Below are 18,445 nucleotides of genomic sequence, written 5' to 3'. Positions count from 1 at the left end.
GAGGAAGCACGGGACGAAGGGTATGCGCTGCGGCAACACCGAATATAACGCTAACTCATAGTATTCCGGTTCGCACACACGGAAAGATGTCTGCCTTTGTTGGTGTAGTTTTGCATTCGGCCGCAGTCTGTTTTGATCCCGCGACTGCGAACAAAATGGAGGGTTATAAAGTCGTCGTTAAAATCGTCTGTTGTGTGGAGCGGACCCGTGTTATGGTTTAACAGGCGACTTTTCAGCCGAACGCGTCCGTTGTTGTCGTAGTTACGACGAGAATGCCGCTTTACTTTTTTTTATACAGTGTCGAACACCTCTCATAAACATAATAATATATAATATACAAATTAAATAATGCGGCATTCACGACGGCAGCTACGTGTTTTCTTCCTTTTTTCAAACGGCTCTCTGTAACTACGACAACAACGGACGCGTTCGGATAAAAAGTCAACAGTTAACACGGTCGCGCATTAAACCGCAACCGTTTCTAGGCGACGCGGTAACGATGGGTAACGATGCGCGTTACGACAGTCGCGAAATGTAACGTGAACGTTATTGTTTGGGCTCTTTCTTCCCGCCACTAGTCAAACACAACCCTGTAACGCTCCACAGGCGACACGACATGACGGACCCCGGAGAGGCAGCGAGCGTTCCCGGCTGCTCCGGGCTCGGTTTCCCCGCGGGCAGAGGACTCCCAGGCCGGGTCGGGAGTCTCTCCTCTCCGCCGCCACCTGCGAGACTGACGTCGCTCAGGACCAGGGACCTAACACTAGGGGGAGTCTTAAAAAAGACCAAGGTAATGGACGTCCCACCGAAGGGATGGAAAGGTATTATGGAGAAGTCATGGAATTTTAAAATGGTTATTTTAAAGGCCTGGAAAAGTCCTTGCATTTTTTTTTTGAAGCCCAAAAGGCCTGGAAAAGTCATGTAAATGTGTTATATTCATGTGTTCATGTAAATGTGTTATATTCATGTGTTCATGTAAATGTGTTATATTCATGTGTTCATGACATTCATTTACACTGAGTTTGAAATAATGAATATGCTTTTAAAAGAAAGACGCTCAAAATATAAGCAGGCATACATACAGGCATCTATATAAATGTTTATTCTTTTAATCAAACTATTGTCTAATTCATTTGAGTCATTTAAGGTTTACTGTATGCTTTGTATTCTCATTGTTAGTTTAAATACTACATTTACTCACTTTTTACTGTTTACACACAGATTTCACTAAATGTTTGGTCATGAAAATTTGGTTTAAAGTCATGGAAATCCACTGGTCAACATGTGTATGAACCCTGCGTTAAGCATCGTTCATACACATCTTGACCAGTGGATTTCTATGACTTTAAACTAAATTCAAAAGTCATGGGAACTCATTTGATTTAGTAGCTGCTTCAATGCAAGAACCAATAGAGGGTCACAGTTCAAGAAGTTATAGTTATCCTGTAATCCTTAACTAGATCGAATTTCCAGCTTGAAAAGGATTTACAGCATATTAAATATACTATGTATTTGCAACACCTTTGTTCTGAATCCCATTTCAGAAACCTGTGGTATTAAAAAGGTTTTATATTTCGTCTTTGTTCTCTCTTTTCCTCCAAAGAAAACCTTTGAGCCAAACGTCCACGCTGTGAGGAAAAGCAAAGACGAGTGAGTCAATGAGAACGTTCCGGTCTCCTGTTCACTCGGGAACGTTTGAAGCTTTGCACATGTTGTGCAGTAAGTGTGTGTAGTGATTATAAATATGGTGTCCGGTTCGTCCCGAGGTTAAAGGAAGAGATCCAGACGGCTCCCAAGAAGGAGAGGAGACAGAGGGACGAGAGGAGGAGAGAGAACAGAGGGAGGAGGAGAGAGAGGCCGCCGACGATCCAGTCTCACTCCATCTTTGAGCAGGGCCCGGCCGACACCGTCCGCAAAGCAGGTGCTCTAACGATGTTGCTTCTTGCTTTCCTTTTTCTTGAATCCTTTCGTTCCTTGTGGTCGGGTGAGGTCATGCACACCAGAGGTCCGTCCGTCACAGATGCCTGACAGGCCTTCTTCCCGTGTCTGTGTTCAGGCTGGCGCGGTGCCACGGACCTGCAGGACTCCACCGCCTCGCCCGTCTGCAAACTTGTGAAGAAAGAGAGGGAGGAGGAGGAAGAGGATGAAGATGAGATACTCAATAAACTACAGAGGGACGATGTGAGTACGTCCTGCTAGCTGCTATATCTTAAGAGTATAGATTCTCAACTTTTCAAGTCTGTTTTAAAATGCCGGTCAGGTGTTCATATGAAGAAAAGAAAAGTCTTCCTAAAGCTCTGAGGTCTATACGAGGCTTCAGCAGTCTGAGTTTGTCAAATCAATTAGGAATCTCTCACAGTTAGTCTTTTTGTCCAGAATATCATCTTTGTGTTACTACTTATTTTCATATAGATACATAAAGCTTGAAAAAAGTAATGATTCACTGATCAGTGAACTGTAGGAAAGAGTTGACCAATCAGATTCAACGATGTCCACTCAGGGAAAGCTGCTGGATGCAGGATACACTAACCTGAAAACTCTCCCTCTTCCAATCTCTTATTTATTGATACGTCTATTTACCAGGGACAGTGCACTTTAATCAACATTTCAGTTTCCAGGATGATCATTTCTTTGAAATGATGCAGCTGTAAGGTCCAACTCTAACCCAAATCATAGCTCAATATGTGAACATTCTCTAACCCAAATCATAGCTCAATATGTGAACATTCTCTAACCCAAATCATAACACAATATGTGAACATTCTCTAACCCAAATCATAGCTCAATATGTGAACATTCTCTAACCCAAATCATAACACAATATGTGAACATTCTCTAACCCAAATCATAGCTCAATATGTGAACATTATCTCTGCAAAGGTTGACTTTGATAAAGTGAAGCAGAACAACGTTAGAGAGGGTTTAGAACAGAGAACATTCAGGCGAGGTCTCAAAAATTTGCATTGGGGCACATTTGTGACATTTTAATTTTTTCATGTACCAAACCATATATTTCACTTGTATACTACTTTTGGTGTTCAATACATCCAAATACAGCAGTTTGGGGCATTTTTTTCTAAAGCAAGCCATGATTTACAGTTTTATATAATCACTCAGTCTTCCCTCCTCCGGACGATTGGTTTCTAAAAGGTTAAAGACATCTGCAATCCAAATGAAGTAGATTGTACTTTTGAACAATTGTGAACCTACCCTTTTAAAGCTGCATTTATTTGTCTTGGCCACTTGGGGGCAGCACAACAAGCTGGAAACGCAGCTGTTGACATGTCATTACCTCGAGGTTGTTGTGGCTATGAGGTTAGCGGAGCAACATTAGCATTCGTTGTGTTCACCTGATGCAGTCTCCTCATAGCTGTGCTTGAATCTCCACCACTCCTGAGAGCGAGATCTGGCTACGAGACCAGGGACACCTTTCAAAATAAAGGTCGTCATTTGAACTTTAACGTCATATCGTGCACTACGACCTTTTTCCTCAGTCTTTCACTTGAGAATAATTGTTTCTTATTCCACATCGGCTTAATACACATTCACATTTCACGGTTCATGCCTTTTCCTCGACCTGGAGAACAGAGGAGAAGTTAAGGTTCAAATCCGTCTGTTTCCTGTCTGGTGTGCGAGCAGAAAGCTGTTTCCCAGTAACTAAAGTATATAAAAAGTATTTATATGCACCCGCTGAACATACTAATTAAAGTGCTATTAAGTGTTTGTGGTCCACTGTGTGCTCAGCTTGTTGTGCAGCCTGACGGCGGCAGGAAGGAAGGACTTTCGGTGCCTCTCCCTCACACACCGGGGAGCTGTGCTAATGACTAACGTTATGTTGCGCCCACAGTTCATAGATGACCCGGGTCTGAGGAACGACGCCAAGCTGAAGCCCATCCAGCTGCCTCTGTGTCAAACACTCACAGCCGCCGCAACATGTGAGGAAACCAGTTTCACTCAGGACACACGCGACGACGCTTTGAACCCGTTTTCTGCGCTGACGTGCTTTGTGGTCCTCGCGTCGGCAGGTCCGGAGAACCCCGAGCCGTCCCTGGTGGAGCTGCTGCGGGAGCTCAGCCTGTCGGGCCGAGAGGAGCTCTTCTTCATGCAGCTGCCCGACACCATGCCGGGCAGAGACGCCGCACCGAAGGCCGACCCCTCCTCGGAGAGAGCCGCCAAGAAGGAAGACAAGCGGCCCGCACATCTACAAGCACACGTGAGTTGCCTCGGCAACGGGTCTGGGGTTGTGATTCGATTCCCAATGTGTGGCGCGCTGCGTCTATTCCGTATTATTAAGCACACATGTGCTCACGCTGCTGCGTTCAGGGACCCCCCTTGTTGTTCTTTGGGTTATTACCATGCAGGTAAAGGTGTCGCTTGTCCAGTTTAAACTTGTGCTGCTGATGTTTTTGGTTCAGACGTGATGCTGGTACACGTTACCAACAGGTTGAGTGTCTCTGTCTGTCCTCAGGACGGCTGTCCTGTGCTTTCGCAACTCCCAGAGGGGTTTCTTGGTAAACTGCAGATCAGGAAGTCAGGAAAGGTGCAGCTGAAGCTGGGTCACATCGTCATGGACGTCTCTGAGGGAGCGGCATTCTCCTTCCTGCAGGTGTGTGTGTGTGTGTGTGTGTGTGTGTGTGTGTGCGTGTGACTGCGTGTGTGTGACTGCGTGTGTGTCTCTGTGTGTGTCTCTGTGTGTGTGTGATTGTGTGAGACTGTGTGTGTGTGTGTGACTGACTGTGTGTCTGTGTGTGTGTGTGTGTGACGTTGTGTGACTGTGTGTGTGTGTGTGTGTGTGTGTGTGTGTGTGTGTGTGTGTGTGTGTGTGTGTGTGTGTGTCAGATACATCTCTTTCCGCAATACAAAAATTAGATTTTGGATTTATCATGTAATCCCCATCGAGGAAAATATTTTTAGTTGGAAAGATGTTGTTCGACAGTCCTGGTATCAGACGCACAAAAACAAACACAACAACAAACACAACAACAAACACAAGCCGTCCCCGAGGACTCCTCTCCAGTACAGCTGAAATGTGTACGAGATCTCAGTGAGATCATTATCTTTCAAAAGTAGATTCATCCTTTTATTTTGTAGGAGGACAACCTATAAGTAACCCCCGAAGCTTTTATTGTGAAGAGGCCGTAGCGAGCAACTGATCTATCTAAACTTACACATGTTTGTGTTTTCTTTTTCAGCAACTGGTGTCCGTGCGTCTGTCTGACGGTCGGACCGGAGACATGAAGGTGTTGGGGAACGTCCACCACAAGCTGGTCTTGTCTCCTGACTTCCAGGCTCTACTGAGGCCGCCGGGCCCCGGACCCTGAATGTGCATTCCCTTATGACGTAGAACAGCTTTCTCTTCTCAAGTCATGGAAAGAACTTTCTGAAGTGTGTAACTGCTTTTCCTGAGATGTATTTAATAGAATGTATCTGTTGTCCGGTGTCGGTTTCTGACGCGCTTCATTTTATATTTTTGTAACCTCGGTATCTGTTTAATAAAAAATGATGATACAAAATCTGATGTACAGCTGGAATTTGTAACTTGTTGTAAAGCCAACTTAGAGGTAGTATTTTCATTCCAAACTTCCGTCTATTGCCGTCACACGTCTAGATCTAATTTTACTTCATTTTGTGTATATTTATATTGATATTTATACCGTTCTATATGCTGTAGTATCTCGTGTGTGGAGCACTCAAACATTGTTTTTTAAAGATTATGTACAGCCTAAAAAATATTTTTTAATGAGGGGCGTTAGTATATTGCGTATTCTTAATCCAAGTATTTATTCTTTAGCAGGGTTCTTACGGTCATGGAAAACCTGGAAAAGTCATGGATTTTTTTTATTTATGGTTATTTCCAGGCCTGGAAAAGTCCTTGAAAAAAATAAAATCCCAAAGGTCTAGTAAAAGTCATGTAAATGTGTCATATTCATGTGTTCATGTCGTTCATTTACGCTGAGTTTGAAATAATTAAAATGCTTTTAAAAGAGATATAAGCAGGCATACATACAGGCATCTATATAAATGTTTATTCTTTTAATCAAACTATTGTCTCATTCATTTGTGTCATTTAAGGTTTACTGTATGCTTTGTGTTCTCATTGTTAGTTTAAATACTACATTTACTCACTTTCTACTGTTTACACCCAGATTTCACTAAATGTTTGTCATGGACATTTGGTTTAAAGTCATGGAAAAGCATTGGTCAAAACGTGTATGAACCCTGTTCAGTATCTCAAGTGGTTGCAACCAATAGTGGGACTGGAGTGTTGTGTTCTTAAAATTCTGTCTGTATTTGAGTCACCAGCAAAGGTCCTTTTGTAGAAAGGTGTATGTACATCTTTATTCAGTAAACACACCCAACATGAGAACCAACGTTATTCCACATTATCACCGTAATCGCTTCTTTCTTCTTTAAAACAGGTTAACGGAACAGACAAAGAAACATCTCGCATGAAGCTGGACTGGAACGACGCATAATTTGGAACTTTATACCAAAATGTCAGTCAATGTTACTTGTGCCATAATGACATGAGCAGTAGTTCACAGTTTGAGGCTGTCGGGTCAGTCGTGATGCCTTCACGGGCGCCGTGGTGCAGTCTGGACTTTAGAGGACGCGTCTGTCAACACTCCCACGAGGGACCTGCACTCTACTATCTATATCTATTTATCAGTATATAGACCCTTTTCATGGATTTGCTGACGAAGCAAACTAAGACGAACACCAGCGTTTTTTGGGGACATTAATACTCTTTATGAAATACCAAAAATATAAATGTGTGGTTGATTTTGGCACCGCACCAGTGACCTTTACTGCGGTGCATTGTGGGTACACTCGGGGCTGTGAAGCATTTAAACCATCGCAGACCATGTGATGAGGACGTGAAGTCATCCTGATCCGTCTGAATGGTGTAAAAACGGGGTTTCCCTGTTGAACCGAGGAGGCGTTCATGACAACTGGGAACTTTGTGACTTAAGTTGGATGAAAAAAAAGAACCAAGCAGAGCACATGCCTTCTGTTCCAGTTGTCACGAAGGCTCCTCTAAACTCTCCCTTTGGCAGATAAACACGTCTTATGTCTTCTTCGTAGTCCTGACGGTTTTCGCGGCGCTACTCTTCGCGGGCTTCCTGCTGGTTTTGGACTTCCCGGCGGCGGCGGCCTTCTTTACGACTTTAAGTTTGGCTTTCTTTGTCCCCGTCTTGGCCGCCGACGTTTTCGCGGCAGGTTTTTTCTTGGAGGACCGGGTCTGCTCCCGGATCAGGTCCTCTCGGCCGATCTCCATCATGTGGTCCTCCCACGACTTCATCTCGTTCTTGTAGCGGATTTTGTCGTCCTCTGCCAGCTGCGTGTAGACCTGTGACGGAGCAGACAGAGGTCTGGACTCGTTTCACACACATGGAGGCCGTGTACCGTTAAGAATAAAGGACATGTGGGCCAACCTGTTTCTGATGACTGAACAGATTCTTCCAGTCCTCCAGCAGGGACTTCATCTTGGCCTGAATGAACCACATTGACAGACACATGCATACATTTCTTTTTGCAATTCAAGCACATAATCATGCATGTCATAGCATTCTGTCTCCCCTGCTCATTTACAATATATCCCAGGAAAGTACAGAAAGGTCACGTTAGAATTTTCATGTGCAAAAACGATAAATACAACAAATTCTCCGTTAATTAAAGTGCAAACTGTGATCCCAGTCCATGCATCAATACGACGCCCCCAAGTGTCTCTTTAAAGGTGGCGTCCCGGCGCTGTGGCCACTGACCTGTGTGGTGATTCCTCTGGCCTCCTCAAAGTGCTCCGACATGAAGATGTTGAACGGGGAGCGAGGACGTTTGGGCTTCCCCAGGGTGTTCAACTCCTGGAACACACAGAGCAGCGGAGGCATGACTTTTCCATGTTTCCCATGACGTGAGACCTCTGCTTGGAGCTCTTGACAACCTCGTTCCACGTCTACTGTCTCTCTTACCCTCTTCTTGCGGATGGCCTTCCTTTTGGCCATCCTCTGCTTCTTCTCCAGGGCTTGCTGCTGGACCTGTGCTGGGCTCAGCTGGGCCTGGTAGTGCTGGAGGTCCACCTTAAACTGCTCCCTGGCCCGCACAGAGGCTTCCTCAAAAGGCTACAAGGGTGAAGGAGAGCAAGCAACACTTTGGTCACAACCACAGACTGACAGAACCCACATGTGGAGACTGTGTGGAAACAGAAGATACGTTATAAAGGGAACGAGAGAGGATGTAACACTTGCAGCCATTGCCTTACCACGACACTGTTAAAGACTTGAATAAAAGGCATTCAGTTCATGCTGTTTAACACGGTAAAGAAAGTAAAGAAATACCCGTTTCTGTTCCGGGTTCAACGTTCTCCACTGCTGGGCGATTTTCCTGATGATATCCACTGATTTGATTTCTGAGGGCAACAATTAAAAAGACGTTTATTAACAACAGAACTGCAGCCACGCGCTCTGGAGTTACATTTCACCGATATCAGAGATGTGCATTAACCTGTCGGTCAGCAGGCAGCAGGAGCTTGAGTCTTTTAAACACACATCCACGAGCGCGTCTTTCAGTCTATTTAACGACATTCATTTTTAAGGATGCCGTTATTCTACAGTAGTATATATATTGGTGTTGAATAAAACACAATTTCCCAAGTGTCAGGTGTGTTTTATGCATCTTTGTTATTCCGAGGGGTAAAAAGAATACAACAAATATCCAAAACACAAAGTTGAAAACTGTATATCCACCCACTGAATACTCTACACGCCCTAGCTCACAGCGCTACGAGCGGTTGTGTCGGTGCGGCACGTAATCATTAATTCAAGCTGCCGTGTCGACGTGTTGCAGAGGTACCTGGGTTGTGTCTGGTGATGACCGGCTGCTGCTGCAGAACATATCTCAGGTATCCGTTCAGGGGTCTCTTCGGGGGCCCGCTGGCCTGAGAGGTCAGACATCTCACTGGGTTGATGTATGCAGCTGGGAGGACGCTGGTGTACCTAAAGCATGCACACACACACACACACGTGAATAAATAAATGTGACATAATGCAGAGACAATTCTGACATCTATTATTTCTAATGGAGTGGAATTTACACAAAACTCAACTCAGGAACCTGGCAATTTAAACTAAAAAGAAACAGGAAAGGAAAAATAATGGAAACATTCTCTAGTTCTAGCTTCTCAAATGAGACTTTCCTGTGACATCTACTAATGTAAAGAGCGTCACTTTATCCATTATTATTCACGCAAAGTGTTGCTTACTAGTGGACCATCTGTGTGTTCGGGCTTTAAGTTAAAAGGTCAGCATTAAGCCGCAAGAGGCCTAAACAGCTGCACCTGTTGGAGAAAAGCCTCTAACTTTAACTAACTGCACATGCATTGCTTTCAGGGGAATTAATCCATTTTGAATGTGTCTTTATCACAATATTCCTGGTGGATATGATCACCTAAAAGCTCCTCACAACCAAAGCCCTGCACCATAATACACAGGGGTTGTTATTCAATACACATTCTGACCAATGGGTTTTATGACTTTTCCATGACTTTAAACCAAATTTTCATGAGCAAACATTTAGTGAAATCTGGGTGTAAACAGTAAAAAGTGAGTAAATGTAGTATTTAAACTAACAATGAGAATACAAAGCATACAGTAAACCTTAAATCACACAAATGAATGAGACAATAGTTTGATTAAAAGAATAAACATTTATATAGATGCCCGTATGTATGCCTGCTTATATTTCTTTTAAAAGCATATTAATTATTTCAAACTCAGCGTAAATGAACACATGAATATAACACATTTACATGACTTTTACTAAACTTTAGGGATTTCATTTTTTATACAGGACTTTTCCAGACATTTAAAGAACCTTTTAAAATCCCATGACTTGTCCAGGTTCTCCATGACCGTCAGAACCCTGCAGGAGTTCAACAACAAGTCCTGATACTCCCAACCTGACGCCAGGTGTCTGAGGGTCACGGAGGCACGTGACCGTAACACGTTGGGCTCGCGCGGCTTATATTTAACCCCAACATTAACACACCTACCCTGACATTAACGTTAACTAATGCTAGGACACCCTTTCCAACACTTTCCGTTCAAGTAAAATGTAGCTAAAACGTGCTAACAACAGGCCATGCAAAGTGCTAAGTGAGCAAGCTAATGCTAGCTTGCCGAGAGAGTGAAGGAACGTTGGTAGCTAGGTTACCTCGCCAGGGTGCTTGTGCTGGAGAGAACACTGAAGGACTTAGCTAGCCAGCTAACGCTAGCCGTCACGAGGCTGAACGGAGCCATGTCGGCGGTGATAACCGGATAAAGGACGTAAAGAGGCCTGAAGAGACGCGCGTATTGTCCCGCAAAAGCAGCGTGTTATTTATTCACGCATCTAGTAGAAGCCGAGCCGCTTCTTCTTCTTCCCCTCCTCCTTGTTGACATGTACGGTCTGCAGGCTGCAAAAGGCGCCTTCAGTGTGCCCCGGTGCATTGTGGGGGAAAAGGTCAAATCACTCAGATGGGCGTGGTTTCCTTCTTCTTCTGCTTTAAGGTTTATTGGCGGTTGGCAAACTGTTTGGTGCATTACCGCCACAGCTGGTGGAGTGTGGATCAGGATGTCTAGCAATATCAACAAATAACACTACTAAATAAAATAACAAAAACAAACAAAAACTATATATATATATATATATATATATATATATATATATATATATATATATATATATATATAAAGCTTCAACAAACCAATCCATAACTACAGTTGGGGTTTTAGCCGGACGTAGTGTTACAAACACCGCTTTTTGTTGTGTTATGTCAGTGGTTCTCAACCTTTTTTCAGTGATAATAACTTTATTTACATAGCATCTTTAAAAACACAGTTTACAAAGTGCTCTACAGAGCAGCAAAGCATACTCATACATAACATAAATATCAGTAAACAAAAAGAGCAAATGAAATAGAAGACAAATAAATCAAAAAACAGGGGAACAAAAGAACTGCATAGTAGATCAAAAAGGACATAATAAGATCCCTTAACTCCTAAAATCATTTTTGGTTGAAAAAAATATGTAATGCACAGCACTGTGCCATCAGTGTCTGATTTAATATAGAATATATACAATTATGTTCATGAACTTACACTTATATTTAATTGAATATTTACTAAATAACTATTTTTAAATGGATGCTAATGTTTTATATATTTAAAATCTCACGTACCCCCATTTGAGAACCACAGTGTTATAGTCCATTAAAGTGTAAATATATTTTAGCACTATATAATTCAAAGTTTTTTGCATTGTATAAAATAAAAATACAATTCTTCTCGGGTGATGTTGAACACGTATTTGACATGTTGTGCTGTACTAATCTACAGGACAAACGGTTCTTTATTCCAAATCTTCTCATTTGGTGCAGAAAGCGTTATATCCCTAAATGAACCGGTCTGAAAGGACACAATACTCACCGGGTCAGCACTAGCCTGACCAATCAGAAGGCAGGAAGGAATTTGGTACATTTACATGCCGCCACATGAAAACTCTCCTTGTGCACAACAAATTGAGACGTTCTGATCCGTTATTTCCTGTTAAATCTGGAGGCATTTGTGATGCCAAAGTGATGCATTTGCCGTTGGGGATATTGTTTCCATGCATGCCGGTCAGCTTGGGCTTTATTATTGTTACACAACAATACTCTGTAGTTTTGCACTTGCAACCTCACACAGAGGGGACCGGTATCCGCTCAATTGTCTGCAATATATCATTTAAAGGAGACGTATCCTGCTCATTCTCAACACATACATACTATTGCACCAGCACTTCAGTACCGACTGGCTGTAGATTCAGTCACATTAAAGTCTACCAACAGTCAGCGCTTGTGCAGTGTATGTATTCATTCTAGAGCCGATCGAATAGGCTGTGGTATGTATTGTAGGTTGTGAGCCCTGAAAAGTGCAGTATGTCATATCTATTGATGCCGGTATGACTTAAGCCTTGTGTTGTCTTGGGGTCAAAATGACCCATCAACACACATACATATACACTCGTACACGGGTCATTTTGACCCCAAGACAACACAAGGGTTAAACATGTGACCAGAACTAGATCACCAAACACAAGCTGCCCTCCACACAACAACATTAAGCTGGGTGATAAAAACTGTACCATTCTTTAATTCAGTACAAAAAGGTGCCACACAGGCGTCTGTGCACAGAAGCAGAACATTCTCATTTCAATAGCAAAGAGAGACAAACAGACTGGAGGTCAATCTGATCTGTGTAAAGCCATCACTGCTATTCTCAAGGGGAAGAAGAGCACATCATTTTAATGACAAATTTACATTGTGATAACTCCAATTTAATACTATACAATTAATAATAATAACAATAATAGGAGGAAGAAGAAGAAGACAGTTACTTGTCATTGCTCCCATTTTCAGGGTAACTGCAACAGTACATCGTTTCCTTTCACTTCATCTGCTACAAGATGCAAAAACAAAACAAAAAAAGAACCCTCCTTCACCGAGACGCGTGTCAGAATGAGGGGTTTACATATTTGGCATTCCCCGTCCCACAACTCCTCGGTTCGCCGTGCTCCTTTGACCGAAAGGCTCGTCGCCGAGCGGCGTTGGTTACGTCCTACAATCCACTAGTTTGACTTCAAAAATGCTGGAAAGCAACTTGTAATAAACTTGTGTGAGAAATAAAATGTCCTTGATGCAAAAAAAAAAATCAACAACGCCAAACTTTGAAATGTCACGGCCTCCTTTCCCAAAAAAACAAAGAATGTAAATGCCAGATTATTAATTATGTTAATGACAGTTCAGTTTGATGGAAGTTACCCACGATTCCTTAAGGATCCCTTACTATAATTTACAGTGTGTTGTGACTCCAAAAAAAAGGAAAAAGAAAGATTCTCAGCGTGTTTTTTCTCCATCTTTTCTTCACATGGCATACTTTTGGGTCCAGTCTTTTGCTAGTTTGTTGTATCTGAGGAGAGACAAGCAGAGAGTGGGTGATAACTCACGTTGGCATCAGAGGACAACACACCTGAGCTCCCGGCGCGAGTACTCACTTGTCTTTGTCGTTCTTGTACATGTGTGCTATGTCTGGAACTAAGGGGTCGTCTGGGTTTGGATCACAAAGCAATGAACATATGGACAATAAAACTGAAATGGAGAGGAATTGAAAAGATCACATTAGTCGACACGTGGAGGAAGGATGTTTAAAGTGAGCATCACAACATTATTCTACAATAATGACACAGAGACAGAAGTTACCTTTAGACACCGTGAGTGCCGGAGACCACTGTGACCGTAGAATGTCCAAACAGATGCTCCCATTGCTGTTGATATTTGGGTGATAAATCTTAGTTGTAAACGCTACCTGTGAAAAGAAAGACAGACACAGGTGTATGAGCAGAGAAGACACACCTCCACACAGGGAATTAAATACTCTCCTGGCAAACACAGGATGGGTGTTAGATGTGGCAGGTAGACATTTCAGGGCACCTGCCACCAGGACCAGTCACGCTTCAGGACCAGTAGCAGTCACGCTTCAGGACCAGTAGCAGTCACGCTTCAGGATCAGTAGCAGTCACGCTTCAGGACCAGTAGCAGTCAGTAGCGGTCACGCTTCAGGACCGGTAGCGGTCAGTAGCGGTCACGCTTCAGGACCGGTAGCGGTCACGCTTCAGGACCAGTAGCGGTCACTCCTCAGGACCAGTAGCGGTCACGCTTCAGGACCAGTAGCGGTCACGCTTCAGGACCGGTAGCGGTCACGCTTCAGGACCAGTAGCGGTCACTCCTCAGGACCAGTAGCGGTCACGCTTCAGGACCGGTAGCGGTCACGCTTCAGGACCAGTAGCGGTCACTCCTCAGGACCAGTAGCGGTCACGCTTCAGGACCGGTAGCGGTCACGCTTCAGGACCGGTAGCGGTCACGCTTCAGGACCGGTAGCGGTCAGTAGCGGTCACGCTTCAGGACCAGTAGCGGTCAGTAGCGGTCACGCTTCAGGACCAGTAGCGGTCAGTAGCGGTCAGTAGCGGTCACGCTTCAGGACCAGTCGCGGTCAGTAGCGGTCACGCTTCAGGACCAGTAGCGGTCACTCCTCAGGACCAGTAGCGGTCACTCCTCAGGACCAGTAGCGGTCACGCTTCAGGACCGGTAGCGGTCACGCTTCAGGACCAGTAGCGGTCACTCCTCAGGACCAGTAGCGGTCACGCTTCAGGACCGGTAGCGGTCACGCTTCAGGACCAGTAGCGGTCACGCTTCAGGACCGGTAGCGGTCACGCTTCAGGACCGGTAGCGGTCACGCTTCAGGACCGGTAGCGGTCAGTAGCGGTCACGCTTCAGGACCAGTAGCGGTCAGTAGCGGTCAGTAGCGGTCACGCTTCAGGACCAGTCGCGGTCAGTAGCGGTCACGCTTCAGGACCGGTAGCGGTCAGTAGCGGTCACGCTTCAGGACCGGTAGCGGTCAGTAGCGGCCAGTAGCGGTCACGCTTCAGGACCAGTAGCGGTCACGCTTCAGGACCAGTAGCGGTCACGCTTCAGGACCAGTAGCGGTCAGTAGCGGTCAGTAGCGGTCAGTAGCGGTCACGCTTCAGGACCGGTAGCGGTCAGTAGCGGTCAGTAGCGGTCAGTAGCGGTCACGCTTCAGGACCGGTAGCGGTCAGTAGCGGTCAGTAGCGGTCAGTAGGGGTCACGTTTCAGGTCCGGTAGCGGTCAGTAGCGGTCACGCTTCAGGACCAGTAGCGGTCAGTAGCGGTCACGCTTCAGGACTGGTAGCGGTCACTAGCGGTCACGCTTCAGGACCAGTAGCGGTCACGCTTCAGGACCAGTAGCGGTCAGTAGCGGTCACGCTTCAGGACCAGTAGCGGTCACGCTTCAGGACCGGTAGCGGTCAGTAGCGGTCACTCTTCAGGACCAGTAGCGGTCAGTAGCGGTCACGCTTCAGGACCAGTAGCAGTCACGCTTCAGGACCAGTAGCGGTCAGTAGCGGTCACGCTTCAGGACCAGTAGCGGTCACTAGCGGTCACGCTTCAGGACTGGTAGCGGTCACTAGCGGTCACGCTTCAGGACCAGTAGCGGTCAGTAGCGGTCACGCTTCAGGACTGGTAGCGGTCACTAGCGGTCACGCTTCAGGACCAGTAGCGGTCACTAGCGGTCACGCTTCAGGACCAGTAGCGGTCAGTAGCGGTCACGCTTCAGGACTGGTAGCGGTCACTAGCGGTCACGCTTCAGGACCAGTAGCGGTCAGTAGCGGTCACGCTTCAGGACCGGTAGCGGTCAGTAGCGGTCAGTAGCGGTCACGCTTCAGGACCGGTAGCGGTCACGCTTCAGGACCAGTAGCGGTCAGTAGCGGTCAGTAGCGGTCACGCTTCAGAACCGGTAGCGGTCAGTAGCGGTCACGCTTCAGGACCGGTAGCGGTCAGTAGCGGTCAGTAGCGGTCACGCTTCAGGACCAGTAGCGGTCAGTAGCGGTCAGTAGCGGTCACGCTTCAGGACCAGTAGCGGTCAGTAGCGGTCAGTAGCGGTCAGTAGCGGTCACGCTTCAGGACCAGTAGCGGTCAGTAGCGGTCAGTAGCGGTCAGTAGCGGTCAGTAGCGGTCAGTAGCGGTCACGCTTCAGGACCAGTATCTCCCAACACAACCAGCGCTTACCTTTGGGGGCTTGAACGGGTAGTCGGTGGGGAAGTGGATGGTGAGGAAGAAAACGCCTCCTTGGTACGGACTGTCCCCCTGACAAGAAGACAGCAACACACTCAGCACACAAAACTATTGAAAGAAAATGCAAACATGGTCAAAACGAATCCCCATTGTGCTCTTAGAGGCAAACAAAGGTGCACAGGTCCCAATAGCTACTAAGAGGTCTTTACTAATGCAGCAAGAGCCCAGCTGAGTCCGACTGAAAGCCTTAAGTGATGGTGTGTGATACTCACCGGACCCATTATGGTCGCCTGCCAATGGAACACTAAAAGCAAGAGAGACACGGGGAAATATCAGCAGTGCAAGTCACCGACAAACGTTCATCAGCCATCATACGCCTGTATCCATTGGTGGTCGGGTCACATGTAACCAACTGATATTAGCTTTAAGATGTGGAAACAGGATTCTAAGAGGAAATGTGCATTGATACTCACAGTCGTCGCCCACGGGTCCAGCGGAGCACTGAGCCGGAGGGTCTCTCTGCAGGTCATGCAGCTCCTGGTCAGAGCAGCAGAAAGGTGAGACAAGTCAGTTACTCTGCTAAACGGGCTTCAGTAAAAACTTAAATCACAAAGTCAGACTTTGTGGGCACCAATGGGATGTGATCTAGCTTTACTGGTGCTGTCCACCACATCTCATGGTATTCCTCAATGGAAACACAAAGTAAAGTGCTAAACTAAGCATTTACAAAGAAAGATAAAACAAATTAAACAGCATCAACTGGGTAAAGGATGCAAAGTGGTTTGGGTGTGGTGGGAAAAAATGTTTGAGCTACATGAGGAGGCCTGCATCAGTCTTCACAGACAGGCACACACACACACACACAGAGAGAGAGACGCACACGCTTCATTTATGGTTCTCCGTCACAGATACACAGAGAGAGAGGCACACACACGCACAGAGAGAGAGAGAGAGACACACACACGTAACTTTCCCGGTCACTGCAGTACTCGTCTACCGCCACGAGGACGCGCACACGTACGAGTCCGGTTGCTTGGACACGAAGAGAGAGCACGCGGCGCGCCCGCCGCAGCAACCGCTGTGCCGGTGTTACGGCACAACAGGCGACCGTGTTAACTGGTGACGTTTCAGCCGAACGCGTCCGTTGTTGTCGTAGTTACGACAGGCGCATCGAGAATACCGCTTTAATTGTGTTTGTATTCAGTGTCAAACCATAATAAACATAATAATATATAATATGCAAATTAAATAATGCGGCATTCACGAGGTCATCTACGTGTTTTCCTATTTTCAAACGGCTCTCTGTAACTACGACAACACCGGACGCGTTCGGATGAGTCACCAGTTAACACGGCCGCGTATTAAACCGCTACACCGGGCTACGCTAGGTTCGCGAGCTAGCAGCAAACTTTGAAGTTGTCATTCGCCGCTGTTTTCTTTCCGGGGAGGTGTCAACGTACAAATGATGTCCAAAAACGTCACAAAGTTAGCCACGAGTAGCATCAACGCGGGATAGCGCCGCAAGTCCTTGTTAATACGCTATTTCGTGGAAATGAACTCTTCCGGTTAGCCTGCGGTGGGCCAGCCGCAGTTAGCGTCAGTTACCTTCTGTATCCTCTTCAGCGCCATGGTGGAGGTGCGGGTCGCTCCTCAGCTCACGCCTGCAATGGTACTGCGGACGAAGTCAATGGCTGTTGGTTATTCCCTGAGTTACTTCGACAGCCGGGGATGTGTTTGTGTTTTTGTGAAACCTTCTTTTGTTTCCGCTTCCTCCTGTTTACGGTCGTTACACCCGAAGTGGCTCATGGGAAACGTAGTTGTCACCGCCTACATCCTTTGGCGTGAGTTCTTATGCGTTTCTGATTAGTTTGAGGTTTCTGTATAATGTTAAACGCTCCTGTAATAAGTCATTAGAAATAAAAGATACAAAAGAAGTAGGCCTAATTTTGCTTTCAATAATACTTTTTAAATTGAAGAAATTATAGATAGATAGATAGAGATATACTTTATTAATTTGTTGTCGTAGTAGCGCCTTACAACTTGACGATACAAATAAACACACAAGATGAAATATATAAAGAAGCAACAAGGATGAAAGATGTATATACAAAAAAAAACTAAAGTAAAATATATACATATAAATATACACAATTAAATAGAATACAAATAACTGGAATGAAATATATGTACAGCTGCAGTGTATTCATTAATTAAGCAATTAAATGTAAACAATAGATAGTGCAAAATGCAAAGTATGTATGCATGTATGTAATACATCACACATATTCACGAACGATCCATTAGCCTATTTTATATCATGTATTATAACTTACATGCATATTCACATGTTCACATGTTCACATCTAGGAGCTGAAAGCTAAGATTCTTTTTTTGTATTGTACTACTTTTTTTTCTTTTCTCTCTCTTTTTAAAGTATACGTGATTTGCAAAAACACCAGGATGCCTGAAACAAAAAACACGAGTCCGTCAATGGTTGATGGTTTTCAGGAGCGCCGAAAAGAGTTTCTCTCCGCTGCTACGACCCTGTATGAAGGGATGGTAGCATCCACACGCCTCTAAGAGTTTTCACATATGGGAAAATAACAAAACATACCCTTTCCATCATCACAAATATACATCCTACACAGATCAGCAATCTCACACAGATAATATGGAAACGGGCCAATATGCTGTTTCCACTGCACGGCTGATGTGGGAGGAGAGGACAGGTGAGTCAGGTGATGAGGGACAGGTGAGTCAGGTGATGAGGAACAGGTGAGTCAGG

At 45.3% G+C, this 18,445-nt stretch overlaps 3 protein-coding genes across 3 annotated transcripts; 1 reads left to right on the top strand and 2 right to left on the bottom strand.

Moving 5' to 3' along the window:
* On the top strand, positions 1-6,005 carry LOC306753568 (DNA-directed RNA polymerase III subunit RPC4). The gene is made up of 9 exons (XM_079237453.1): positions 1-20; positions 607-790; positions 1,604-1,650; positions 1,767-1,921; positions 2,057-2,181; positions 3,848-3,935; positions 4,026-4,213; positions 4,469-4,606; positions 5,193-6,005. Exons 2-9 carry the CDS (start codon positions 617-619, stop codon positions 5,319-5,321), a joined length of 1,044 nt encoding a protein of 347 aa, XP_079093579.1. The 5' UTR covers positions 1-20; positions 607-616; the 3' UTR covers positions 5,322-6,005.
* A 298-nt stretch (positions 6,006-6,303) lies between these two features.
* tfam (transcription factor A, mitochondrial) lies at positions 6,304-10,448 on the bottom strand. Its single transcript, XM_079214061.1, has 7 exons — positions 10,210-10,448; positions 8,851-8,993; positions 8,337-8,407; positions 7,971-8,120; positions 7,767-7,862; positions 7,437-7,493; positions 6,304-7,351 (listed from the first exon to the last, which is right to left on the bottom strand). The coding sequence occupies exons 1-7, from the start codon at positions 10,293-10,295 to the stop codon at positions 7,070-7,072; spliced, it is 885 nt and encodes a 294-aa protein (XP_079070187.1). The 5' UTR covers positions 10,296-10,448; the 3' UTR covers positions 6,304-7,069.
* A 1,638-nt stretch (positions 10,449-12,086) lies between these two features.
* ube2d1b (ubiquitin-conjugating enzyme E2D 1b) lies at positions 12,087-17,403 on the bottom strand. Its single transcript, XM_079214288.1, has 7 exons — positions 17,266-17,403; positions 16,134-16,197; positions 15,933-15,964; positions 15,655-15,732; positions 13,274-13,379; positions 13,069-13,162; positions 12,087-12,983 (listed from the first exon to the last, which is right to left on the bottom strand). The coding sequence occupies exons 1-7, from the start codon at positions 17,287-17,289 to the stop codon at positions 12,938-12,940; spliced, it is 444 nt and encodes a 147-aa protein (XP_079070414.1). The 5' UTR covers positions 17,290-17,403; the 3' UTR covers positions 12,087-12,937.
* Positions 17,404-18,445: the final 1,042 nt, after the last annotated feature.

Source organism: Taurulus bubalis, assembly GCF_910589615.1.
Source record: "Taurulus bubalis genome assembly, chromosome: 2".
Lineage (NCBI taxonomy): Eukaryota > Metazoa > Chordata > Actinopteri > Perciformes > Cottidae > Taurulus > Taurulus bubalis.
The sequence above is the reverse complement of the archived record's forward strand: the minus strand, read 5'-3'. Positions and strand labels throughout refer to the sequence as shown.